The sequence below is a fragment of the Oncorhynchus mykiss genome, chromosome 25, assembly GCF_057628025.1.
Source record: "Oncorhynchus mykiss isolate SJ-2025 chromosome 25, ASM5762802v1, whole genome shotgun sequence".
NCBI classification, from domain to species: Eukaryota; Metazoa; Chordata; class Actinopteri; order Salmoniformes; family Salmonidae; genus Oncorhynchus; species Oncorhynchus mykiss.
Genome location: NC_143046.1, coordinates 23,279,480 through 23,307,111, shown reverse-complemented (window position 1 = coordinate 23,307,111; position 27,632 = coordinate 23,279,480). Strand labels below are relative to the sequence as shown.

Here is a 27,632-nt window from a genome sequence, read left to right as displayed (position 1 = left end):
TCAGCCACCTGCAGACAGTGTAGCCACACAGCACGGGGCTAACCAGCACAGTGAGCTGAGGAGAGACACTTCCAGCTCTTTGAGGAGCTATAGCATATAGACACACATCAGCTGAAAAATGGCAGCCGTGGACAAAGACGTGGCTGAGAAGTTTCTGGACAGCAACCCTGACTTTGCCAAGCAGTACTACGATACCAAGTTCCGCCCGAAGGTCATCTCGGACCTTTTCAAAGACAACAAGACTTCCCAGGTGAACACCAGCAGCTTCCACGAGCTGAGCACAGTGGAGGAGAGTGAGATCATATTTGACATGGTCAGAGACCTGCAGGACAACATCCAGATGGAGAAGGCTATCTTCAACTTCATGAAACATCTCAGCTTCATGATACGGTCAGAGAAGATGAGCCTGTTCATGTACCGGATGCGTAACGGCACGGCCGAGCTGGCCACGAGACTCTTCAACGTGCACAAGGACGCCACCTTGGAGGAGTGCCTGGTCCAGCCAGACAGTGAGATAGTCTTTCCCATGGACATCGGCATTGTGGGCCATGTGGCCACCACCAAGAAGACTGTCAACATCCCAGATGTCTCAGAGGTAAACATACAAAGCTATAGATCATTGTGGAGAAATCTTGCACTTAAAGGTTCACATTCCCAATAGCGGTATGGCAACTACAGTTTACCTGCCCGTTTGTGTTACCTTATCAAGTGGTCATGTTTATTCCAAGAAATTCCTTTCCAGTGAAGAAATGAGAACTGACTAGCGCTCCAGTCAGATTCAGACACATGGGCCTAGTGTCCTACTGCCTCTAGAGGGCAGCATAAGACCATCCTATTTGTGACATTACTGCCAGGTCAATCTTACTAGAGCCAATTCATTTGACATTTGGAAGTGATTGCCAAGCTTATTTTCATACTTAACATGTTTGTCACTCTACTCCATATCCTCACTGTTGGGTAGGGCTTGCAAGGTAAGCATTTCACTGTACTTGGCAATGTGACAAATTAGACTTGAACTTGAACACAGTGGATGGCCATCACTGTCAATACCTGTATTAAATTATTTGACCTAAAACAAATACATTTATTCTGCTTTCATATAAAACCATTTACATATTTTTATTATAGTCACATTCCTATTATCCAGTATACTTTCTTGTGATACAGACATATCTTTAATCTTGTTATTCATTTCACCAAATACTACAAACGTTCACTGATAAAATATCCTTTACCAAATACCATAAATGCTCACTGATAAAATATCCTTTACCAAATACCACAAATGCTCACTGATAGAATATCTTTATACCAAATACCACAAACTCTCACTGATAAAATATACTTATACCAAATACCACAAACTCTCACTGATACAATATCCTTTACCAAAATAATACAGAGTAGTACAGCCAAAGTATCATCATGATTAGAAAATGTTTCCTATCATAGTCCTGCTCATAGTCCTGCTCATAGTTATGCTCATATGTGGCAGTGTGTGGTAGAGGGAGACATATGACTCATATCAAGGATTACAGAGTCCAACCACTGACGGAGACTGTCAGATCACTCTAGTTGCCTGGATTTTTTAAAATGGTAATTAGGGAGAGGATGGATCGAGCTCTGGGTCTTTCTTTTCCCTAGTGAAAGGCAGAGCCACCATTACTGCGATATGTAAGTGTGGTGTGGGATTACGGCAAGGCAGTCCCCTCCCCCGCCGGTCGGTCATGCAGGCAGGCAGGGCTGCTGGGTGTTACTCGGCCTGCAAGGGATAAGGCCTTTAATCTCAGCTGAATTAGAGCGATCCTGGATTATTTCTAAAGGTCATAGCACAAAGCCATTTTCCTCAAGTCAGCGGAATAACAAGAGAACTCACCTTTATTCTATTTAGTGTTGACCTGTAATGTCCTTTCTCCTTTAATCCACATGTTTTAATCATGATATATATTCCCCAGTCAAGAATAGCCCACAATGACACAGAGATCAAACCATTCTTAGCGTTAGATGATATGTTAGGCAGTGAATTAATCTATCCCTGCTTTAATAGAATATATCAAAAGCATATTCTGTTTTTAACATTGAGCAAGTTGCCCTCCCCTTAGTAGTGTTCTGAAAGAATAATCAATGATAATGATAATTGACCTTTTATTACCTTTGGGACTACACTTCTGCTGTCCCCTATAGGATAATTGTTTTTGGTTCCAGGTACAACCCTCTCAGGAAAGGGTTCTTACATGGAACCCAAAAGGGTTCTACATGGAACCAAAAGGGGTTATTCAAAGGGTTCTCCTATGGGGAGAACTGAAGAACCCTTTTTGGTTCCATATAGCACCTTTTGTTGTGTAGGGTTTCACTGTGATGTGCAAGTTGGATGATCTCATCAATGTATTTATGGTCAAAAGTGTCAATTGAATGTATCAAGCTACAGCACATTGATAGATGTTTGTTTATTCTAAATACTTTCCTTTGGTTCTTCCTCCAGAGCAGTCACTACAGTGACTTTGTGGACCAGATCCAAGAATACCAGACCAAGAGTGTCTTGGCTACCCCCATCATGAACGGCAAGGACATGGTGGCTGTTATGATGGCTGTGAACAAGATTGGAGCTCCACACTTCACTAAGCAGGATGAGGAGGTAACCTATCCCTAACCTCTAACCTCTAATCTCCAACCCTAATCTCCAACCCAGTTATACTGAACGTAGATGTTTCTGCAACAGACTCTGTTGAAGTATCTCAACTTTGCCAACCTGATCCTAAGAGTGTTCCATTTGAGCTACCTTCACAACTGTGAGACCAGAAGAGGACAGGTAAGACCTCTCTTGATTTTATTGACTTTATTTATTGACTTTATATTGAGTTTATTTACGATGAGGCCTACTTATATTTCAGAAATTACATATTTTTCCCTGCTACGACTGTGCTGTCTCTGACATCTCCCACCCTCTAGGTCCTGCTCTGGTCTGCCAGTAAAGTGTTTGAGGAGATGACAGATATTGAGAGACAGTTCCACAAGGCCCTCTATACCATCAGGGAGTTCCTTAACTGTGAACGTTACTCTGTTGGCCTCCTGGACATGACCAAGACTAAGGTGAGGTCGGACATGAATCTCAACCTGCTAAAAACATCAGCATGCTAATGCTCAGGAACCACTCACCATTATCTAGTCATGTTCAGTTGACCTTTTGTTATGTTTAATTCAACATGTTGAATTGATGTGGGTTAATATGTTCCCCTTGTATTTGAGAAGGATTCAATGAAATAACCCTGTGTGTTGCAGGAATTCTATGACCTTTGGCCTGTGCTAATGGGAGAAGTGCCTCAATACGATGGACCCAAGACACCTGATGGCAGAGTGAGTGACTGGTGACTTAACGGGCAACAGTCAAATGACCCGGAAAGATCTGAGCCAACTCAAACATGAATAATGGTAATATATGTAATTTGATACGTTATCAGTATTCAATCTCATTCCAATTACATGTAACTCATTTTTCTCCAGGAAATAAACTTCTACAAAGTGATTGACTACATTTTACATGGAAAAGAGGAGATCAAAGTTTTACCGTGAGTCATTTCATCAATGATGTGGAAAATGGATGTGCTGCTTTTACACCCTTTTAGGTGCGTATATTACTGCATTTGATTTGGTACTTTTTGAAATAGTAATAGTATAAAATCTCCATCTCCCCCTGTCCTTGTCAGCAACCCTGCTCCGGACCACTGGGCTCTGGTCAGTGGCCTGCCCACCTACGTGGCTAAGGAGGGACTGGTGAGCTGGGAATCCTTCCCTTCCTAAATGAAGAATGAATGCGTCCGAAATTGCACCCTTTTCACTATATAGCACACTACTTTTGACCAGGGCCCATAGGGACTATAGGGTGCCATTTTGTATGCAGCCCATATCTTCCCTTCCCTGTACGCGGTATTCATGGGCATCACACAACCAGAAAGCCATTACAGTTTATTATGCAGCTGTCAAACACACAGCCTGGAAATGAAATGTGCTCTTGTACTGAAATGATGGATAATTGCAATTTTGTGGACATTGTAACTAATCATGCAGTGCTTTTCCATCTGAGCGAGCGTGATCATCCTCTCCTCTCTTCCCTCTTTCCTCTTCTCCCCTCCAGATCTGTAACATTATGAACGCGGCACAAGATGACTTCTTCAGCTTCCAGGTAAGATCCGTTCTCCATGATTAGGTCAGTGCTGTTGAACGCACAAATTTAGCAAATCTCATCTCTGCTACTGAAGGGGTTAGTGTCCTGTGGCCAAGTGGACTTCCATTATAGTATACAGGCCTAGACACAATTCAAATAGATTAATCCTGCTATTTCCAACATTGAGGCAAAGACTTACCCATACAAAGTACTGTAAATATTAGTAGTCAAGTCATGCACTACTGTGAATTAACACATTCAAAGGCATGTATGGCAGGTTTAAGTCAACAAATAATGTTTTTGTAATGCTATGAACCTATTGCGAAGTCATTGACGTCAGGTGGTTCCTGTTTCCTTGTCCTGTTCAGAAAGGGCCCGTGGATAGCTCCGGCTGGATGATTAAGAACGTCCTGTCCCTCCCCATCGTGAATAAGAAAGAGGAAATAGTCGCAGTAGCCACCTTCTACAACAGGAAAGATGGGAAACCCTTTGACGAGCAGGATGAAACTCTGATGGAGGTATGCTACTGTAAAGTCCAGAGCTGCTGCTACTGAGGGATAGGTAGAGAGAGGACAGCACTGAGTCCAGAGATGCTGCTACTGAGGGGGAGGTAGAGAGAGGACAGCACTGAGTCCAGTGATGCTGCTACTGAGGGGGAGGTAGAGAGAGGACAGCAGAGATGCTGCTACTGAGGGGGAGGTAGAGAGAGACAGCACTGAATTCAGAGATGCTGCTACTGAGGGGGGGGAGGGGTTGAGAGAGAGAGCACTGAGTCCAGAGCTGCTGCTACTGAGAGGGAGATAGAGAGCGACAGCACTGTGTAACTGCTGTATAAATAAACACAGGCCATTGGCAGTATCTGCATTGTTTATTGGTTAGAGTTAAAGCTCCTTTTGGATGAGGGCTGAGAGTTAAAGCTCCTTTTGGATGATGTCTGAGATTTAACGCTCCTTTTGGATGAGGGCTGAAAGTTAAAGCTCCTTTGGATGAGGGCTGAAAGTTAAAGCTCGTTCTGGATGAGAGCTGAGAGTTAAAGCTCCTTCTGCATGAGGGCTGAGTGTTAAAGCTCCTTCTCGATGAGGGCTGAGTGTTAAAGCTCCTTCTGGATGAGGGCTGAGTGTTAAAGCTCCTTCTGGATGAGGGCTGAGTGTTAAAGCTCCTTCTGGATGAGGGCTGAGTGTTAAAGCTCATTTTTGATGAGGGCTGAGTGTTAAAGCTCCTTCTGGATGAGGGCTGAGTGTTAAAGCTCATTTTGGATAAGGGCTGAGTGTTAAAGCTCCTTCTGGATGAGGGCTGAGTGTTAAAGCTCCTTCTGGAGGAGGGCTGAGTGTTTAAGCTCCTTCTGGATGAGGGCTGAGAGTTAAAGCTCCTTCTGGATGAGGGCTGAGTGTTAAAGCTCATTTTGGATGAGGGCTGAGTGTTAAAGCTCCTTCTGGATGAGGGCTGAGTGTTAAAGCTCCTTCTGGATGAGGGCTGAGTGTTAAAGCTCCTTCTGGATGAGGGCTGAGTGTTAAAGCTCCTTCTGGATGAGGGCTGAGTGTTAAAGCTAATTTTTGATGAGGGCTGAGTGTTAAAGCTCCTTCTGGATGAGGGCTGAGTGTTAAAGCTCATTTTGGATAAGGGCTGAGTGTTAAAGCTCCTTCTGGATGAGGGCTGAGTGTTAAAGCTCCTTCTGGAGGAGGGCTGAGTGTTTAAGCTCCTTCTGGATGAGGGCTGAGAGTTAAAGCTCCTTCTGGATGAGGGCTGAGTGTTAAAGCTCATTTTGGATGAGGGCTGAGTGTTAAAGCTCCTTCTGGATGAGGGCTGAGTGTTAAAGCTCCTTCTGGATGAGGGCTGAGTGTTAAAGCTCCTTCTGGAGGAGGGCTGAGTGTTAAAGCACCTTCTGGATGAGGGCTGAGAGTTAAAGCTCCTTCTGGATGAGGACTGAGTGTTAAAGATAATTTTTGATGAGGGCTGAGTGTTAAAGCTCCTTCTGGATGAGGGCTGAGTGTTAAAGCTCCTTCTGGATGAGGACTGAGTGTTAAAGCTCGTTCTGGATGAGGGCTGAGTGTTAAAGCTCCTTCTGGAAGAGGGCTGAGTGTTTAAGCTCCTTCTGGATGAGGGCTGAGAGTTAAAGCTCCTTCTGGATGAGGGCTGAGTGTTAAAGCTCATTTTGGATGAGGGCTGAGTGTTAAAGCACCTTCTGGATGAGGGCTGAGTGTTAAAGCTAATTTTGGATGAGGGCTGAGTGTTAAAGCTCCTTCTGGATGAGGGCTGAGTGTTAAAGCTCCTTCTGGAGGAGGGCTGAGAGTTAAAGCTCCTTCTGGATGAGGGCTGAGTGTTAAAGCTCATTTTGGATAAGGGCTGAGTGTTAAAGCTCCTTCTGGATGAGGGCTGAGTGTTAAAGCTCCTTCTGGAGGAGGGCTGAGTGTTTAAGCTCCTTCTGGATGAGGGCTGAGAGTTAAAGCTCCTTCTGGATGAGGGCTGAGTGTTAAAGCTCATTTTGGATGAGGGCTGAGTGTTAAAGCTCCTTCTGGATGAGGGCTGAGTGTTAAAGCTCCTTCTGGATGAGGGCTGAGTGTTAAAGCTCCTTCTGGAGGAGGGCTGAGTGTTAAAGCACCTTCTGGATGAGGGCTGAGAGTTAAAGCTCCTTCTGGATGAGGACTGAGTGTTAAAGATAATTTTTGATGAGGGCTGAGTGTTAAAGCTCCTTCTGGATGAGGGCTGAGTGTTAAAGCTCCTTCTGGATGAGGACTGAGTGTTAAAGCTCGTTCTGGATGAGGGCTGAGTGTTAAAGCTCCTTCTGGAAGAGGGCTGAGTGTTTAAGCTCCTTCTGGATGAGGGCTGAGAGTTAAAGCTCCTTCTGGATGAGGGCTGAGTGTTAAAGCTCATTTTGGATGAGGGCTGAGTGTTAAAGCACCTTCTGGATGAGGGCTGAGTGTTAAAGCTAATTTTGGATGAGGGCTGAGTGTTAAAGCTCCTTCTGGATGAGGGCTGAGTGTTAAAGCTCCTTCTGGAGGAGGGCTGAGAGTTAAAGCTCCTTCTGGATGAGGGCTGAGTGTTAAAGCTCATTTTGGATGAGGGCTGAGTGTTAAAGCTCCTTCTGGATGAGGGCTGAGTGTTAAAGCTCCTTCTGGATGAGGGCTGAGTGTTAAAGCTCCTTCTGGAGGAGGGCTGAGTGTTAAAGCACCTTCTGGATGAGGGCTGAGAGTTAAAGCTCCTTCTGGAGGAGGGCTGAGTGTTTAAGCTCCTTCTGGATGAGGGCTGAGAGTTAAAGCTCCTTCTGGATGAGGGCTGAGTGTTAAAGCTCATTTTGGATGAGGGCTGAGTGTTAAAGCTCATTTTGGATGAGGGCTGAGTGTTTAAGCTCCTTCTGGATGAGGGCTGAGAGTTAAAGCTCCTTCTGGATGAGGGCTGAGTGTTAAAGCTAATTTTTGATGAGGGCTGAGTGTTAAAGCTCCTTCTGGATGAGGGCTGAGTGTTAAAGCTAATTTTGGATGAGGGCTGAGTGTTAAAGCTCCTTCTGGATGAGGGCTGAGTGTTAAAGCTCCTTCTGGATGAGGGCTGAGAGTTAAAACTCCTTCTGGATGAGGGCTGAGTGTTAAAGCTCATTTTGGATGAGGGCTGAGTGTTAAAGCTCCTTCTGGATGAGGGCTGAGTGTTAAAGCTCCTTCTGGATGAGGGCTGAGTGTTAAAGCTCCTTCTGGAGGAGGGCTGAGTGTTTAAGCTCCTTCTGGATGAGGGCTGAGAGTTAAAGCTCCTTCTGGATGAGGGCTGAGTGTTAAAGCTAATTTTTGATGAGGGCTGAGTGTTAAAGCTCCTTCTGGATGAGGGCTGAGTGTTAAAGCTAATTTTGGATGAGGGCTGAGTGTTAAAGCTCCTTCTGGATGAGGGCTGAGTGTTAAAGCTCCTTCTGGATGAGGGCTGAGAGTTAAAACTCCTTCTGGATGAGGGCTGAGTGTTAAAGCTCATTTTGGATGAGGGCTGAGTGTTAAAGCTCCTTCTGGATGAGGGCTGAGTGTTAAAGCTCCTTCTGGATGAGGGCTGAGTGTTAAAGCTCCTTCTGGAGGAGGGCTGAGTGTTAAAGCACCTTCTGGATGAGGGCTGAGAGTTAAAGCTCCTTCTGGATGAGGACTGAGTGTTAAAGCTAATTTATGATGAGGGCTGAGTGTTAAAGCTCCTTCTGGATGAGGGCTGAGTGTTAAAGCTCCTTCTGGATGAGGACTGAGTGTTAAAGCTCATTTTGGATGAGGGCTGAGTGTTAAAGCTCCTTCTGGAGGAGGGCTGAGTGTTCAAGCTCCTTCTGGATGAGGGCTGAGAGTTAAAGCTCCTTCTGGATGAGGGCTGAGTGTTAAAGCTCATTTTGGATGAGGGCTGAGTGTTAAAGCTCCTTCTGGATGAGGGCTGAGTGTTAAAGCTAATTTTGGATGAGGGCTGAGTGTTAAAGCTCCTTCTGGATGAGGGCTGAGTGTTAAAGCTCCTTCTGGAGGAGGGCTGAGTGTTAAAGCACCTTCTGGATGAGGGCTGAGAGTTAAAGCTCCTTCTGGATGAGGACTGAGTGTTAAAGCTCCTTCTGGAAGAGGGCTGAGTGTTTAAGCTCCTTCTGGATGAGGGCTGAGAGTTAAAGCTCCTTCTGGATGAGGGCTGAGTGTTAAAGCTCATTTTGGATGAGGGCTGAGTGTTAAAGCACCTTCTGGATGAGGGCTGAGTGTTAAAGCTAATTTTGGATGAGGGCTGAGTGTTAAAGCTCCTTCTGGATGAGGGCTGAGTGTTAAAGCTCCTTCTGGAGGAGGGCTGAGAGTTAAAGCTCCTTCTGGATGAGGGCTGAGTGTTAAAGCTCATTTTGGATAAGGGCTGAGTGTTAAAGCTCCTTCTGGATGAGGGCTGAGTGTTAAAGCTCCTTCTGGAGGAGGGCTGAGTGTTTAAGCTCCTTCTGGATGAGGGCTGAGAGTTAAAGCTCCTTCTGGATGAGGGCTGAGTGTTAAAGCTCATTTTGGATGAGGGCTGAGTGTTAAAGCTCCTTCTGGATGAGGGCTGAGTGTTAAAGCTCCTTCTGGATGAGGGCTGAGTGTTAAAGCTCCTTCTGGAGGAGGGCTGAGTGTTAAAGCACCTTCTGGATGAGGGCTGAGAGTTAAAGCTCCTTCTGGATGAGGACTGAGTGTTAAAGATAATTTTTGATGAGGGCTGAGTGTTAAAGCTCCTTCTGGATGAGGGCTGAGTGTTAAAGCTCCTTCTGGATGAGGACTGAGTGTTAAAGCTCGTTCTGGATGAGGGCTGAGTGTTAAAGCTCCTTCTGGAAGAGGGCTGAGTGTTTAAGCTCCTTCTGGATGAGGGCTGAGAGTTAAAGCTCCTTCTGGATGAGGGCTGAGTGTTAAAGCTCATTTTGGATGAGGGCTGAGTGTTAAAGCACCTTCTGGATGAGGGCTGAGTGTTAAAGCTAATTTTGGATGAGGGCTGAGTGTTAAAGCTCCTTCTGGATGAGGGCTGAGTGTTAAAGCTCCTTCTGGAGGAGGGCTGAGAGTTAAAGCTCCTTCTGGATGAGGGCTGAGTGTTAAAGCTCATTTTGGATGAGGGCTGAGTGTTAAAGCTCCTTCTGGATGAGGGCTGAGTGTTAAAGCTCCTTCTGGATGAGGGCTGAGTGTTAAAGCTCCTTCTGGAGGAGGGCTGAGTGTTAAAGCACCTTCTGGATGAGGGCTGAGAGTTAAAGCTCCTTCTGGAGGAGGGCTGAGTGTTTAAGCTCCTTCTGGATGAGGGCTGAGAGTTAAAGCTCCTTCTGGATGAGGGCTGAGTGTTAAAGCTCATTTTGGATGAGGGCTGAGTGTTAAAGCTAATTTTGGATGAGGGCTGAGTGTTAAAGCTCCTTCTGGATGAGGGCTGAGTGTTAAAGCTCCTTCTGGAGGAGGGCTGAGTGTTAAAGCACCTTCTGGATGAGGGCTGAGAGTTAAAGCTCCTTCTGGATGAGGACTGAGTGTTAAAGCTCATTTTGGATGAGGGCTGAGAGTTAAAGCTCCTTCTGGATGAGGACTGAGTGTTAAAGCTAATTTTGGATGAGGGCTGAGAGTTAAAGCTCCTTCTGAATGAGGGCTGAGTGTTAAAGCTCCTTCTGGAGGAGGGCTGAGTGTTTAAGCTCCTTCTGGATGAGGGCTGAGAGTTAAAGCTACTTCTGGATGAGGGCTGAGTGTTAAAGCTCATTTTGGATGAGGACTGAGTGTTAAAGCTCATTTTGGATGAGGGCTGAGAGTTAAAGCTCCTTCTGGATGAGGACTGAGTGTTAAAGCTAATTTTGGATGAGGGCTGAGAGTTAAAGCTCCTTCTGGATGAGGGATGAGAGTTAAAGCTCATTTTGGATGAGGGCTGAGAGTTAAAGCTCCTTCTGGATGAGGACTGAGTGTTAAAGCTCATTTTGGATGAGGGCTGAGAGTTAAAGCTCCTTCTGGATGAGGGATGAGAGTTAAAGCTCATTTTGGATGAGGGCTGAGAGTTAAAGCTCCTTCTGGATGAGAGCTGAGAGTTTAAGCTTCTTCTGGATGCAGACTGAGAGTTAAGGCCCCTTCTTGCTGCAGCAACAGGAAGTGTGAATTGTTATGTGGATTATAATTAATGGCATTTTGTAAGGGTTTGTCAACTTTTTGGAAATTACAAACATTAGAAGCCTTTTTAAAACTCAAATATACTCCAAGTTTTCATTTCTCAGCAACAAAATAGAAAATCTCAGCAACAAAATAGTGATCAAATTAAGATCCTACATCTGTACTCTCATCCACTCTTGCATTTGAGATAGTGCCAGTTAACACATAATACTACTTCATAGGGCCATTTCAGATACTTATCAATAACATTGTCAGTTACAGTAATCCATTCTAAATGATAGCTTGTACCACATCCACCTCTCAATTCCATTTGATTGTGTCTGTGTGTACTGAGTGTATACTGAGTGTATACTTATTATGTTGACCAAGGACTGAAATTCAATAGTCTAACTCTTTCTCTGGTCATGGCAGTCTCTCACCCAGTTCCTTGGCTGGTCTGTGCTCAACACAGACACCTATGACAAGTGGAACAAGCTGGAGAACAGGAAGGACATCTTCCAGGACATGGTGCTGTACCACATCAAGTGCAGGACGGATGAGACCCAGAATGTATTGGTGGGTAAAGTCACATTATTCATAGACACCAGATGAAAAGTGCATTTATATAACATGGAAAAAAGCCTGTCATACTGGATATTAGGTAGTCAGTCAATAGTGGAACGCTAGTTACCATCTGTGAGATTTAGACTGAGAGCTATTTACTGAGAAATAACCAAGGTTTTCCAGGAAATTCAGAAATTGATTGATATAGTGCTGTTTCTTCCAAGGTGAACACTGATGGTGTGCTTTGCTTTTAGAATACCAGGGAGAGGTATGGAAAGGAACCACATGAGTGTGAGGAGGTGGAACTGGAAGCAATCCTGGTAAACAACTATTCTAACTAACATCTATTTTCTACTTGCTTCTTGTGTCGGCTGACTGGCTGACTGGCTGGCTGGTTGCGTGACTGGCTGACTGGCTGGCTGGCTGGCTGGTGGAGTGACTGGCTGACTGGCTGACTGATTGGCTGGCTGGCTGGCTGGCTGGTTGCGTGACTGGCTGACAGCCTGGCTGGCTGGTTGCGTGACTGGCTGACTGGCTGGCTGGCTGGTTGCGTGACTGGCTGACTGATTGGCTGGCTAGCTGCCTTGGTAGAACCCGTAATGCATTTTGTTTCCCTGTCTCCATACAGTCGGAAGTTCTACCACCCTCTTCCCAGTCGGAGCTCTTTGAGTTTCACTTCTGTGACTTTGAGCACAGTCATCTAGACCTGGTCAAGTTAGGCATTAAGATGTACTATGAGTTGGGAGTGGTGGACAAGTTCCACGTCCCCCGTGAGGTGAGACATCACTGATGAAGAAGCATCTTGGCAAGAGACATATGGCCCACACTATTGCCACGTCATGTGTTCCATTTAGAGAACACATACAGCAGTGGGTTATAAAGCAAGGCTACACAATTAAAGGCTTAACAATTGCATGAGTAACATTTAATAACTACATCATGACAGTTTATGTTAATATAGATAATGATTATATACTCTCCTAATGTACAACATGTATTAACATAGTGTGCCAAAAACCATCTAGCTGTTGAGAGCTATCTGGTCTGTAACAATGCCTGTCCTATATGTGTCTCTCAGACCCTCACCAGGTTCTGTTACTCCCTCAGTAAGGGCTACAGGCAGATCACCTACCACAACTGGAGTCATGGCTTCAACGTGGGCCAGACCATGTTCACTCTGCTCATGGTGAGCACTTCAAATGGCACCCTATTCCCTATATAGTGCATTACTTTTGACCAGAGCTCTATGAGCCCCGATCAAAATGAGTACACTATATAGGGAATAGGGTGCCCTTTGGGATGCATACATACTTATATTACACAAACCCTCAGGAATAAACACTTCACCTACAATACCTTGCACTGACACCATGGATGATACCATGACAGTTGATACATGTAATATATCTTCAAGCTGTGGTGGCCAGGTGATCTATCTTTACTGAACCCCTTACACTGATACCCTCCTCCCCTGTCATGTAATGAGTCCTCCAAGTGTGACCCTTCCTTTCTGCATTGTTCCTTCCTACAGTGGTGTAAAGTACTGAAGTAAAAATACATTCAAATACTACTTAAGTCATTTTTCGGGGTATCTGTATTTTTGACTAGTTTTATCTTTACTCCACTACATTCCTAAAGAAAATAATGTACTTTTTACTCCATACATTTTCCCTGACACCCAAAAGTACATTTTGAATGCTTAGCAGGACAGGAAAATGGTCCAATTCATGCACTTATCCCTGGTTATCCTGAATAGCTCTGATCTGGCAGACTCACCAAACATACATGCTTCGTTTGTAAATGATGTCTGAGTGTTGGAGTGTGCCCCTGGCTGTACGGAAATAAATAAACAAGAAAATGGTTTGCTTAATAAGGAATTTGAAATCATTAATACTTTTACTTTTGATACTTAAGTATATGTTAGCAATTACATTTACTTTTGATACGTAAGTGTATTTAAAACCAAATACTTTTAAGACTTTTTCTCAAGTAGTATTTTACTGGGTGACTTTCACTTTTACTTGAGTCATTTTCTATTAAGGTATCTTTACTTTTACTCAAGTATGACAATTGCGTACTTTTTCCACCACTGCTTTCCTATAACCACAGTGAACTCTTCAGACGTACAGTAACTTAACTCACAGCGGAAGGAGGATAAGGGAGGGGGGTCAGGCTCTTATCAGCAGTCCTCTTCTGCCAGGCTTTATTGCTTCTAATGAGAACTCCAGAGCCAGCCATCTCCATAGGAGCAGGAGGGGAGAGGGGACTTAGTAAGAGGCCCATGTGTGGCTCCATATAGCCCCTGGTGGTAGCCCCATGAATCCTGGACCCTAACCTAATTTCCTGTATCATTAGACATGTGGCCAAACCTAACTTCCTGTATCATTAGACATGTGGCCAAACCTAACTTCCTGTATCATTAGACATGTGACCAAACCTAACTTCCTGTATTATTGCATTAGACAGGTGACCTGAAGCGTTATTACACAGAGCTAGAGACCATGGCCATGGTAACAGCCGGCTTATGCCACGATGTCGACCACAGAGGCACCAACAACCTCTACCAGATGAAGTAAGGGAATGACTGGGTTTACATTTTTTTGGTTTTCTTTCAAATAGTTTGACTGTTTGATTTGAGCCTGTCTAAAGTACCAAAAGGGCGGGGTATTTGCCAGGTAAGCTCAATCAATCATAGCTTATGTGTTTGAAGGTAAACAAAGACTATTATAACCCAGATATGCTGCCAACAGTGATACCTGGAAAGTTGTAGAAACATCAACAGAGAAAGCAATGACTCATTACTTACCAATGGCTAATCACGTTTTTTTCCTCTCCCTCCTTCTGCGTTTGTCAGGTCTGGAAACCCTCTCGCAAAGCTCCACGGCTCCTCCATCCTGGAGAGACACCATCTGGAGACTGGGAAGACCCTGCTGAGAGACCCTGTGAGTGAGGTTGCTTCCCAAATGGCACCCTATTCCCTACATAGTCACCATGGGCTGAAATTGGCCAGTGGGTGATTTTATTTAGCCCCCCCAAAAAAGGTTTCTGAGCAATAAATACAATTAAAATAATAAAAAAAATTCTGACATGGAAAAACACCAGGAAATCAGCTTAATTTTGGAAATCTGTTCCCAAGTATTACAACACATAATGTAAAGATCTACACTGAGTATACAAAACATTAAGAACACCCGCTCTTTCCATGACATAGACTGACCAGGTGAATCCAGGTGAAAGCTATGATCCTTTATTGATGTCACTTGTTAAATCCACTTCAATCCGTGTAGATGAAGGGGAGGAGACAGGTTAAAGAAGGATTTTTAAGCCTTGAGTCAATTGAAACATGGATTGTGTATGTGTGCCATTCAGAGGGTGATTGGGAAAGAAGAAAATGTAAGTGTCTTTGAACGGGATATGGTAGTAGGCGCACCAGTTTGTGTCAAGAACTGCAATGCTGCAGGATTTTTAACACTCAACAGTTTCCTGTGTGTATCAATAATGGTTCACCACCCAAAGGACATCCAGCCAACTTGACACAATTGTGGGAAGCATTGAAGTCAACATGGGCCACCATCCCTGTTGAATGCGTTTGACACCTTGTAGAGTCCATGCGCCAATAATTTGAGACTGTTCTGTGGGCAAAAGGGGGTGCAATTCAATATTAGGAAGATGTTCCTAATGTTTGATGAACTCAGTGTATGTGATCGTATATAAATGTAAGCAAGGTTTGACATTGTTATATTTTAGTCAAATATGACATCGGTTTGGGCTTCTTGCAGTCAATTTTCAGTTTACAATTATTTGTAATTATGTTCCGGCCCCCGGACCATGCCCTCGGCCAAATGTAGTTGATGATCCCTGTTCTAGAAGTTCTGACCTGAGAGGGGTTGGTTTCTCTCTTGGAGAAGTCATACTGTGAATGATGCAGTTCTGATGGCACAGAAAGTGCCTGAGAGAATCTGCCCACCGGCAATCCCATAATTAGGCAATCTTTCAATGTTCACATTATTACTAACCATGAACTGTGGCAGGCAGCAGCTTCACATGTTTGTTATATGTTAATCATGCATTTGATTTACTATACATCTTTGTTGGTATTTGCTGATTCAACAGTACATGTTAAATATGAATATGTTATCACATTCAAATATATCTATGTTGATATCTGTTAATCTGTTTCAGGCCTTAAATATTTATCAGAATCTCAGTCGTGCTCAGCACGAGCATGTCATTCATCTGATGGACATCGCCATCATTGCCACTGACCTCGCTCTCTACTTTAAGTGAGTAGCTACTGTCCAACTGTTGTACAGTGCCTTCAGAAAGTATTCACACCCCTTGACATTTTACACATTTCGTTGTTACAGCCTGAATTTAAAATGGAGGAAGCCTGTACAGAATAAAATATATTACAAAATATGCATCCTGTTTGCAAAAAGGCACAAAATCAATACTGCAGAAAATGTGGCAAAGGAATTAACTTTTTGTCCTTGTGGCAAAGAAATTAACTTAATGTTTGGGTTCAATCTAACACAACACATCACTGAGTACCACTCTCCATATTTTCAAGCATGGTGGTGGCTGCATCATGTTATGGGTCTGCTTGTTATTGGCAGGTACTGGGAAGTTTTTCAGGGTAAAAAAAAACATTTATGGAGCTGAGCACTGGCAAAATCCTTGAGGAAAAATACAGTGCCTTGCAAAAGTATCCATTCCCCTTGGCGGTTTTCCTATTTTGTTGCATTACAACCTGTAATTTAAATGGATTTTTATTTGGATTTCATGTTAAAAAAATATCAGAAACTTTGAACATCCCATGGAGCACCATTTTATCTATTATTAAAACATTTTTTAAAATATGGCACCACAACAAACCTGCCAAGAGAGGGCTGCCCACCAAAACTCACGGACCAGGCAAGGAGGGCATTAATCAGAGAGGCATCAAAGAGACCAAAGATAACCCTGAAGAAGCTGTAAAGCTCCACAGCGGAGATTAGAATATTTGTCCATAGGACTGCTTTAAGCCGTACACTCCACAGAGCTGGGTTTTACAGAAGAGTGGCCAGAAAAAAAGCCATTGCTTAAAGAAAAAATAAAGCAAACACGTTTGGTGTTCGACAAAAGGCATGAGGGAGACTCCCCAAACACAAGGAAGAAGGTATTCTGGTCAGATGAGACTAAAATTGAGCTTTTTGGCCACCAAGGAAAATACTATGTCTGGCGCGAACCCGACACCTCTCATCACCCCGAGAACACCATCCGCATGCTGTGGGGATGTTTTTCATCAGCAGGGACTGGGAAACTGGTCAGAATTGAAAGAATGATGGATGGCGCTAAACACAGGGAAATTCTTGAGGAAAACCTGTTTCAGTCTTCCAGAGATTTGAGACTGGGACAGAGGTTCACCTTCCAGCAGGATAATCCCAGTGGCTAGATGTGTCAAGCTTATAGAGACATACACCAAGAGACTTGAAGCTGTAATTGCTGCAAAAGGTATCTCTACAAAGTATTGACTTTGGGGGGTGAATAGTTATGCACGCTGAAGTTTTCTGTTTTTTTGTCTTATTTCTTGTTTGTTTCACAATCAAAAATATTTTGCATCTTCAAAGTGTTGTTGTGTAAATCAAATGATACAACCCCCCCCCCCAAAAAAATCAATTTTAATTTCAGGTTGTAAAGCAACACAATAGGACAAATGCCAAGGGGTGAATAATTTCGCAAGCCACTGTACCTATGGCAAGGCTTGAAAATGGCTGTCTAGCAATGATCAACAACCAGCTTGACAGAGCTAGAACATTTTTAAAAAGAATAATGAGGAAATATTGCACAATCCAGGTGTGTAAAGGTCTTAGAGACTTACCCAGAAATGAATCACTGCCAAATGTGTTACAAACATGTTTTGACTCAGCAGAATTAATACTTATCTAATTAAGATACAGTAGTGTTTTATTTTTCATACATGAAGACAAATATATGTATCTTCTACTTTGACAGAGTATTTTAAATGTTAATTCCACTTTGTAACACAATAAAAAGTGAAGAAATCCAGGGGTGTTAATACTTATGAAAAGGCACATGAGTACATGAGAGCATAGAGATTGTGAAGTGATTGTTTTAAATGTATGTAGTTCTGGGTTTGAGCTGTTCTTAACTATTAATGTTCTGTATTACAGTTGAAGTCGAAGTATACATTCACCTTAGCCAAATACGTTGAAACTCAGTTTTTCACAATTCCTGACATTATCTGTTTTAGGTCAGTTAGGATCACCACTTTATTTTAAGAATGTGAAATGTCAGAATAATAGTAGAGAGAATTATTTACTTTGATTTCTTTCATCACATTCCCAGTGGGTCTTTAGTTTACATACAGTGCCTTGCGAAAGTATTCGGCCCCTTGAACTTTGCGACCTTTTGCCACATTTCAGGCTTCAAACATAAAGATATAAAACTGTATTTTTTTGTGAAGAATCAACAACAAGTGGGACACAATCATGAAGTGGAACGACATTTATTGGATATTTCAAACTTTTTTAACAAATCAAAAACTGAAAAATTGGGCGTGCAAAATTATTCAGCCCCTTTACTTTCAGTGCAGCAAACTCTCTCCAGAAGTTCAGTGAGGATCTCTGAATGATCCAATGTTGACCTAAATGACTAATGATGATAAATACAATCCACCTGTGTGTAATCAAGTCTCCGTATAAATGCACCTGCACTGTGATAGTCTCAGAGGTCCGTTAAAAGCGCAGAGAGCATCATGAAGAACAAGGAACACACCAGGCAGGTCCGAGATACTGTTGTGAAGAAGTTTAAAGCCGGAATTGGATACAAAAATATTTCCCAAGCTTTAAACATCCCAAGGAGCACTGTGCAAGCGATAATATTGAAATGGAAGGAGTATCAGACCACTGCAAATCTACCAAGACCTGGCCGTCCCTCTAAACTTTCAGCTCATACAAGGAGAAGACTGATCAGAGATGCAGCCAAGAGGCCCATGATCACTCTGGATGAACTGCAGAGATCTACAGCTGAAGTGGGAGACTCTGTCCATAGGACAACAATCAGTCGTATATTGCACAAATCTGGCCTTTATGGAAGAGTGGCAAGAAGAAAGCCATTTCTTAAAGATATCCATAAAAAGTGTCGTTTAAAGTTTGCCACAAGCCACCTGGGAGACACACCAAACATGTGGAAGAAGGTGCTCTGGTCAGATGAAACCAAAATTGAACTTGGCGTAAAAGCGTAAAAGCAACACAGCGTAAAAGCAACACAGCGTAAAAGCAACACAGCTGAACACACCATCCCCACTGTCAAACATGGTGGTGGCAGCATCATGGTTTGGGCCTGCTTTTCTTCAGCAGGGACAGGGAAGATGGTTAAAATTGATGGGAAGATGGATGGAGCCAAATACAGGACCATTCTGGAAGAAAACCTGATGAAGTCTGCAAAAGACCTGAGACCGGGACGGAGATTTATCTTCCAACAAGACAATGATCCAAAACATAAAGCAAAATCTACAATGGAATGGTTCAAAAATAAACATATCCAGATGTTAGAATGGCCAAGTCAAAGTCCAGACCTGAATCCAATCGAGAATCTGTGGAAAGAACTGAAAACTGCTGTTCACAAATGCTCTCCATCCAACCTCACTGAGCTCGAGCTGTTTTGCAAGGAGGAATGGGAAAAAATGTCAGTCTCTCGATGTGCAAAACTGATAGAGACATACCCCAAGCGACTTACAGCTGTAATCGCAGCAAAAGGTGGCGCTACCAAGTATTAACTTAAGGGGGCTGAATAATTTTGCACGCCCAATTTTTCAGTTTTTGATTTGTTAAAAAAGTTTGAAATATCCAATAAATGTCGTTCCACTTCATGATTGTGTCCCACTTGTTGTTGATTCTTCACAAAAAAATACAGTTTTATATCTTTATGTTTGAAGCCTGAAATGTGGCAAAAGGTCGCAAAGTTCAAGGGGGCCGAAAACTTTCGCAAGGCACTGTACACTCAATTAGTCGTTGGTAGCATTGGCTTTAAATTGTTTAACTTGGGTCAAACGTTCTGGGTAGCCTTACAAGCGTCCCACAATAAGTTGGGTGAATTTTGACTCTGTCCTCCTGACAGAGCTGGTGTAACTGAGTCTGGTTTGTAGGCCTCCTTGCTCACAAACGCTTTTTCAGTTCTGTAGACACATTTTTGTTAGAATTGAGGTCAGGGCTTTGTGATGGCCCCTCCAATACCTTGACTTTGTTGTCCTTAAGCCATTTTGCCACAACTTTGGAAGTATGCTTGGGGTCATTGTTCATTTGGAAGACCCATTTGCGACCAAGCTTTAACTTAACTGATGTCTTGAGATATTGCTTCAATATATCCACATAATTTTCTATTTTGTGAAGTGCACCAGTCCCTCCTGCAGCAAAGCACCCCCACAACATGATGCTGCCACCCCCGTGCTTCACAGTTGGGATGGTGTTCTTCGGCTTGCAAGCCTCCCTCTTTTTCCTCCAAACACAATGATGGTTATTATGACCAAACAGTTCTATTTTCTTTTCATCAGACCAGAGGACGTTTCTCCAAAAAGTACGATCTATGTCCCCATGTGCAGTTGCAAACCGTAGTCTGGCTTTTTTATGGCGGTTTTGGAGCTGGGGCTTCTTCCTTGCTGAGCGGCCTTTCAGGTTATGTTGATATAGGACTCGTTTTACTGTGGATATAGATACTTTGGTATCCGTTTCCTCCAGCATCTTCACAAGGTCCTTTGCTGTTTTTCTGGGATTGATTTGAACTTTTCGCACTAAAGTGCTTTCATCTCTAAGAGACAGAACGCGTCTCCTTCCTGAGCAGCATGATGGCTGCGTGGTTCCACGGTGTGAAATACTTGCGTACTATTGTTTGTACAGATAAACGTGGTACCTTCAGGCGTTTGGAAATTGCTCCCAAGGATGAACCAGACTTGTGGAGGTCTACAATTTTTTTCTGAGGTCTTGGCTGATTTATTTTCCTTTTCCCATGATGTCAAGCAAAGAGGCACTGAGTTTGAAGGTAGGCCTTGAAATACATCCACAGGTACACCTCCAACTGACTCAAATGATGTCAATTAGACTATCAGAAGCTTCTAAAGCCATGACATAATTTTCTGGAATTTTCCAAGCTGTTTAAAGGCACAGTCAACTTAGTGTATGTAAACTTCTGACCCTCTGGAATTGTGATACAGTGAATTATAAGTGAAATAATCTGTCTGTAAACAATTGTTGGGAACATTACTTGTGTCATGCACAAAGTAGATGTCCTAACGGACTTGCCAAAACTATAGTTTGTTAACAAGACATTTGTGGAGTGGTTGAAAAACAAGGTTATAAGAACTCCAACCTAATTGTATGTAAACTTCTGACTTCAACTGTATGTAATGTTTCATGTTTTGCGTAGACCCCAGGAAAAGTAGCTGCTGCTTTCGCAACAGCTAATGGGGATCCTAATAAAATACCAATCCCAAATACCAATGGCACCCTATTTCCTACATTGTGCACTACTTGTGATCAGCCTGGTCAAAAGTAGTGCCCTATATAGGGAATAGTGTGCCATATGGGAAGCATACTGTGTCACGGCAACTGAGGATGATTTCCTCCTGTCTGTAGGAAAAGAACCATGTTCCAGAAGATCGTGGACCAATCGAAGACCTACGAGACCTGGGATGAGTGGACCAAGTACATGACGCAGCAGACCACTCGCAAGGAGATAGTCATGTAGGTGAATTCCATAGGAGAGTTGTAGGTCTAGGCATCTGAGGGTAGTAATTGCCCTGTGGAGGAAACTATGGAGGTCTTTGTAAGATTTCACTTTTCAAACGTAACAGGGCAGAAACGAAGACAAAACTAAGACAAGACAGGACAGACACTAAGACAAATATAATCTATGGAGGTCTTTACAGACTATATTAGACCTCAACACAATCCGTAAAAAAATATGGGTTCACTAAGGTGTGGAGAAAATAATTATACTACTGTCACAACTGATTTTCTCGCAGACCTTCGAACGATCTGGCCTTAATGGCCATGTACTCTTATAATCTCCACCAGGCACAGCCAGAACAGGACTGGCCACCCCTCAGAGCCTGGTTCCTCTCAAGGATTCTTCCTAAGTTCATGCCTTTCTAAGGAGTTTTTCCTATCCACCGTGCTTCTACATCTGCGTTGCTTGCTCTTTGGGGTTTTTGTCACTTTGTGACATCTGCTGATGTAAAAAGGGTTTTATAAATGAATGTGATTGATTTGATTTATACTCACACTCTATCTGTCCTCTACATACACAGGGCTATGATGATGACGGCCTGCGATCTGTCTGCTATTGCCAAACCATGGGAAATCCAGAGCAAGGTAACACAGATGTTTGAAGGATTAAGTTGTGCTGCTTTTCTCATAACGACACAGCATTTTAGAACATGTGGCTTTCAGCAGTCCACATTGAAAACAGAAGAGGATGTGAGAGGAATAGCAATTAGTATGGAATAACATTTCTGTAATGCCATTTTTCTTGTAAGCTCTGGATTGCATCAGAAGCAGACCTTTCATACTACAGTATCTATTAAATCGTAACAGAATATTTCCGTTGAGGCAAGTGAGCACAAACTCACATCAGTGCAAATGTACTCTTGTTGCTATGGACATCATCATTCTGTAAGTTTCATAATGTTGGACTGTGAGTGTTGTGTGTGTGTGACCATTCCTGTGTGGGCCTGCAGGTGGCGCTGTCTGTGGCTGCAGAGTTCTGGGAGCAGGGTGACCTGGAGAGGACTGTACTGGAACAGCAGCCTATTGTAAGAACTGAATGGGAGACTTGAGGAGGAGGAGAAAGAGAAAGAGAGAGAGAGAGAGGAGAGGGGGTGAGAGGGAGAGGGTGAGAGAGGGAGAGAGAGAAAAAGAGAGTGCAAGAGAGATGGGGGAGAGAGCAAGAGAGAGAGGGGGAGAGAGAGTGAAAGGGAGGGAGACGGAGAGAGATGGAGAGTGAGAGAGAGATGGAGAGAGATGGAGAGAGAGAAAGGGAGATAGAGAGAGAGAGAGAGTAAGGGAGAGTTTCCATAGGGCATGTGGTGATGTCTATTATGTAGCGTGGTGATTCCGATGTGGTCACTACAGCCGAGTCAACTGACACACCATTTTACCCAGTAAGATCCCTAGGAGTATAACAGCATTTGTGTCAGAACTGGAAAATGTGGTTTAGGTTCATTTGATTGCTTTAGCTGGAGTCAAGCAGTGCCAAGTTTTAGTACATTTGTTCTACTAATCCTATGAACCCCCCCACCCCCCCCCCCCAGCCCATGATGGACAGGACTAAATCAGCTGATCTTCCCAAGATGCAGTGTGGTTTCATCGATTTTGTCTGTGCTTTTGTGTACAAGGTGAGTCCTTGTGTCTCCATCATAAATAAATAACTAGTAGTTGGCACTGGATACCAAGTAACTTAGATCTAGCTAGGATCTAAGTTACTTGGTATCCCACCTCCTCTAGGAGTTCTCCCGTTTCCATGTGGAGATCACTCCCATGCTGGACCGGCTGCTGAACAACAGGAAGGAGTGGAATGCTCTGAAGGAGATACACGAAGCGAAGCTGGCTGCTCTGGAGGAGGCCAAGACAGTCAAGGAGGAGGCAGCTGTTACAGCCACCGCAGCCAAGCAGGGTAACGCATATTAAGAGATACTCCACACTTCCTCTTTTGACATTTGATTATTTATTTAACCTTTATTTAACTAGGCAAGTCAGTTAAGAACAAATTCTTATTTACAATGACGGCCTACCCTGGCCAAACCCGGACGATGCTGGGCCAATTGCGCGCAGCCCTATGGACTCCCAATCACGGCCAGTTGTGATACAGCCTGGAAACAAACCAGGGTCTGTAGTGACACCTCTAGCACTGAGCTGCAGTCCCTTAGACCGATGCGCCACTCGGGATACATGGTGGAAACTACACTGAACTTAAATATAAATGTAGGCACTCTGTTCACAAAATTGACAGCAGCAAACCTTCTCTGTGTGCCAGTGGCCATCGAAGGTGAGCATTTGTCAAGTGAAGTTGGTTATGATGCTGAACTGCAGTCAGGTCAAGACCCTGGTGAGGACGACGAGCACGCAAATGAGCTTACCTGAGACAGTTTCTGACAGTTTGTGCAGAAATTCTTCAGTTGTGCAAACCCACACTTTCATCAGTTGGCCGGGTAGCTGGTCTCAGACGATCCTGCAGGTGAAGCAGTCGGATGTGGAGGTCCTGGGCTGGCCTGGTTGGTTACAAGTGGTCTGCGGTTGTGAAGCTGGTTGTAGACGACTTATGGTAGAGAAATTAACATTCAATTATCTGGCAACAGCTCTGGTGGACATTCCTGTAGTCAACATGCCAATTGAAAGCTCCCTCAAAATATGAGACTGTGGCACATTATGTGGCACATTATGTTGTGTGACAAAACTGCACATTTTAGAGTGGTCTTTTATTGTGTACTGATCATGCTGTTTAATCAGCTTCTTGATATGCCACACCTGTCAGGTGGATGGATTATCTTGGAAAAGGAGAAATGCTCACTAACAGGGATGCAAACAAATTTGAGCACAACATTTTAGAGAAATAAGCTTTTTGTGCCTATGGAACATTTCTGGGATCTTTACATGTTGCTTTTATATTTTTCTTCAGTGTACTAAGAGCATGTCTCTATGGGGACAGGCAAAACACTGCAGACTGACATAAACTTGGACTGTCTCTCCTTAAAACAATGTATAGTTTAAGCTCTGGGGCTCATTCAACTTCATAAATGTGAGATCAGGATCTATATTCATAAAGTGTCTCAGAGTAGCAGTGCTGATCTAGGATCAGTTTTCCCTTTTAGATCATAATTAATACAATTATATAGACAGGGAGGACCTGATCCTACATCAGCACCTCTATTATGTGACGCTTTCTGAATATGGACCCTGTACTCTAACCCTGTGTTGTTCCCTCTCTCACACAGCGAGTGCAGCTGAAGCAGCGCCCCAGTCAAAGACCTGTGTTGTCAACTAGACTTGAGAGATACCAGTCCTGGACCAAAGTGACTGTACCAGACAGGAGTTTTACGTTCCTGTACCAGATATCGGTCTACTAGAGCTGGTTAGCATTAGCCTAGCGTAGCCTTACAGCATGCTGAACTTGAGCCGGTTAGCATTAACTTAATATAGCCTTACAGTATACTGAACAAGAGCCAGTTAGCATTAGTTTAGCGTAGACTTACAGTATACATAACTAGTACCAATTAGCATTAGCTTAGCATTATAGTATACATAACTAGAGCCAGATAGCATTAGCTTAGCATAGCCTTACAGTATACTGCACTGTGCTGTACATTGACCTATATATGGTACCAAGCCAGAGGATCGACAGGATGAAGCAGTTCATGGACAAATTCAAACACAGCCTATTCCTGTGCAATGAATGTAAATATTTAGGTATTTCCTGGAATTTACCACGTACTTACACACTCATTAATTTGGCAATGTGAAATTGACTTCCTTAGAAATACGGAATTCAGTTAGCAAAAAAAGGTTGGGTATCATTTCCATAGGCTAAACAAACACTGTATTCTGAAAGTATTCAGACCCCTTAACTTTTTCCACATGTTGATATGTTACAGCCTTATTCAAAAATGTATAAAATTACATGTTTTCCTCATTAATCTACAAACAATAATCTACAATGCAAAAACAGGCTTTTAGAAATAAAAAACAGAAATACTTTATTTACATAAGTATTCAGACCCTTTGCTATGACTCGAAATTGAGCTCAGGTGCATCCTGTTTCCATTGATCATCCTTGACATGTTTCTACAAATTGATTGGAGTCCAACTGTGGCAAATTCAATTGATTGGACATGATCTGGAAAGTCACACACCTGTCTATATAAGGTCCTACAGTTGACAGTGCATGTCAACTGTGGGACCAAAACCATGAGGTCGAAGGAATTGTCCATTTAGCTCCGAGACAAGATTGTGTCGAGGCACAGATCTGTGGAAGGGTACCAAAAAATGTCTACAGCATTGAAGGTCCCCAAGAACACAGTGACCTCCAAAATTCTTAAATGGAAGAAGTTTGGAACCACCAAGACTCTTCCTAGAGGTGGCTGCCCGGCCAAACTGAGCAATTGGGGGGGAAGGGCCTTGGTCAGGGAGGTGACCAAGAACCCGATGGTCACTCTGACAGAGTTCCAGAGTTCCTCTGTGGAGATGGGAGAACCTTCCAGAAGGACAACCATCTCTGCAGCACTCCACAAATCAGGACTTTATGATAGAGTGGCCAGACGGAAGCCACTCCTCAGTAAAAGGCACAAGACAACACGCTTGGAGTTTGCCAAAAGGCACATTAAGACTGTCAGACCACTCTATTTGGGACAAGTCTCTGAATGTCCTTGAGTGGCCCAGCCAGAGCCCGGACTTGAACCCGATCAAACATCTCTGGAGAGACCTGAAAATAGCGACACTTCCCATCCAACCTGACAGAGCTTGAGAGGATCTGGAGAGAAGAATGGGAGAAACTCCCAAAATACAGGTGTGTCAAGCTTGTAGCGTCATACCAAAGAAGACACAAGGCTGTAATCACTGCCGAAGGTGCTTCAATAAAGTACTGAGTAAAGGTTCTAAAAACGTATGTAAATGTAAATGTTATATTTCAGTTTTTAAATGTAATACATTTGCAAAAATGTTTAAAAAAAATCAGTTTTTGCTTTGTCATTATGGGTTATTGTATGTAGATTGATGAGGGGGAAAAAAAACATTTTCAGAATAAGGATGTAACGTGATAAAATGTGGGAAAAGTCAAGGGGTCTGAATACTTTTTGAATGCACTGTATATGTACAGTGGTAGACTATCCTTGAATTCAGCAGTGTATCCCTATATTTAAATTGATATAGATGTGTATCCTATGCTACCCTATCCTATTGTTATTAATTATGTAAATAAACCGGTACTCTGCATTGCTCCCTCACTGCAGAATTAAGTCCACAGCATCAGCATCACCCTCATGAGTAGTGAGTGTTACAGTGTGTGTACAAGGTGTGTGTGTTAACTATCCCACTGGGGTCATACATAACAGTCTTAAAAAACACAGAAAGATGCCTGACCTAATTGAGCACGGAGAATGAGAACAGATTGGCAGATGGAATCAGAGGGGGCGGGCTTTCCTTTACTGTTGCGAAGAGCCGTGCGTCACCACTACACAACAGAGTAGGTGACATAGGTAATCACTGTGCTGAGCACTGTGCTGAGCACCGCACTGACCGGGCTGCCTCTCTGTTTAACCAATAGGGGAGTGCTGCAGTCAGGGTTGGCCCTATAGGGCTGTGGTGCTCAGTGAGGCTCCTACTGTCTCGTAGCCGCATAGAGGCTGAGGCTGCAGGGGGATGAGAGACAGCCAGTTAGAGAGGGTCACACTGACATGAATCACAGGCAGGCTGAGTGGACAATTGGCCAGTGGCTCCTTAAGAGACACCATTAATGGGGAAGTCCTAATCAGTTAGTGCGTCCGTCCACTAGGCTAGCTAGATACGTCCCCTTAGCAAGGATAACTGAGGACACAGACACTGTATACTAAGCAACCCCCCACCCCCCCCTCTCCCAAACCACTGCATCAAAACAACAAATTCTAGAATCATACCAAATATGCTTGTGTCAGATGTGATGTTTCTCTTTGTAAAAAGCAGTGGGAAAAGGTTGATATTGCTTTGCTGTGTAAGCCTTTCAATAGAGAAATACAATTTTCTTGCTTTCATGTGTTGTCATTACTGACTACTGTAGGTCAGAATGTGCAGCCTAGTATGGAGCCCTGCTACAAAGTCAGGCACTGCATGTATACGTTCTGAATATGCGCCACAGAAAGAAAGATGAAGATATTAAACTAGTTGAACTACTGATGTTGTGTGTTGTCTCATTCTTGTGGTGTACTGTAACACCACATAATAGTGCCACAGCGAAAGTTGACCTGTTAAGACCTCCTTCGCTCCATGTACCACATGAACACCGTCTCAACCATTGACACATCAATGAATGCACAACTCCTGTAATGTCATGTCCAAACCTTGACGTTGTTCATTAGGATTTTATTTTTGGGAGGCAAATCAATGAATATGTACTTTTTACAGTATATGAGTAACATTTCTACAGTTTAATAATGTAAACAATCTCTGAAGAGAAATATATTCAGTTTAAAAGGAAGCCATAGTCTATTTACATGAATTAAAATATAATTTATAACATCAGATAATTTCCCCTATAGATAAATGTATCTATGAAACTAGATTTTAACAATTCAAAAATACTGAAATGCATTTTGTCTCTACATTCTCAACACATAG

General features: G+C 43.2%; 1 protein-coding gene across 1 annotated transcript; it reads left to right on the top strand.

Moving 5' to 3' along the window:
- pde6a (phosphodiesterase 6A, cGMP-specific, rod, alpha) lies at nt 1-27,189 on the top strand. Its single transcript, XM_036970405.2, has 22 exons — nt 1-595; nt 2,483-2,635; nt 2,720-2,809; nt 2,950-3,090; nt 3,280-3,354; nt 3,502-3,566; nt 3,705-3,771; nt 4,133-4,180; nt 4,531-4,680; nt 11,143-11,286; nt 11,529-11,594; nt 11,903-12,049; nt 12,353-12,460; nt 13,737-13,846; nt 14,129-14,216; nt 15,457-15,557; nt 20,907-21,014; nt 21,581-21,644; nt 22,010-22,084; nt 22,583-22,666; nt 22,776-22,944; nt 24,263-27,189. The coding sequence occupies exons 1-22, from the start codon at nt 119-121 to the stop codon at nt 24,310-24,312; spliced, it is 2,580 nt and encodes an 859-aa protein (XP_036826300.2). The 5' UTR covers nt 1-118; the 3' UTR covers nt 24,313-27,189.
- The last annotated feature ends 443 nt before the right edge of the window (nt 27,190-27,632 follow it).

Coding starts and splice junctions, on each gene's coding strand:
- pde6a (XM_036970405.2), top strand. CDS start 119: ATGGCAGCCGTGGACAAAGACGTGGCTGAGAAGTTTCTGGACAGCAAC. Junction 11,287..11,528: donor ATGAGACCCAGAATGTATTG/GTGGGTAAAGTC, acceptor CTTTGCTTTTAG/AATACCAGGGAGAGGTATGG. Junction 21,015..21,580: donor ACTCGCAAGGAGATAGTCAT/GTAGGTGAATTC, acceptor CTACATACACAG/GGCTATGATGATGACGGCCT.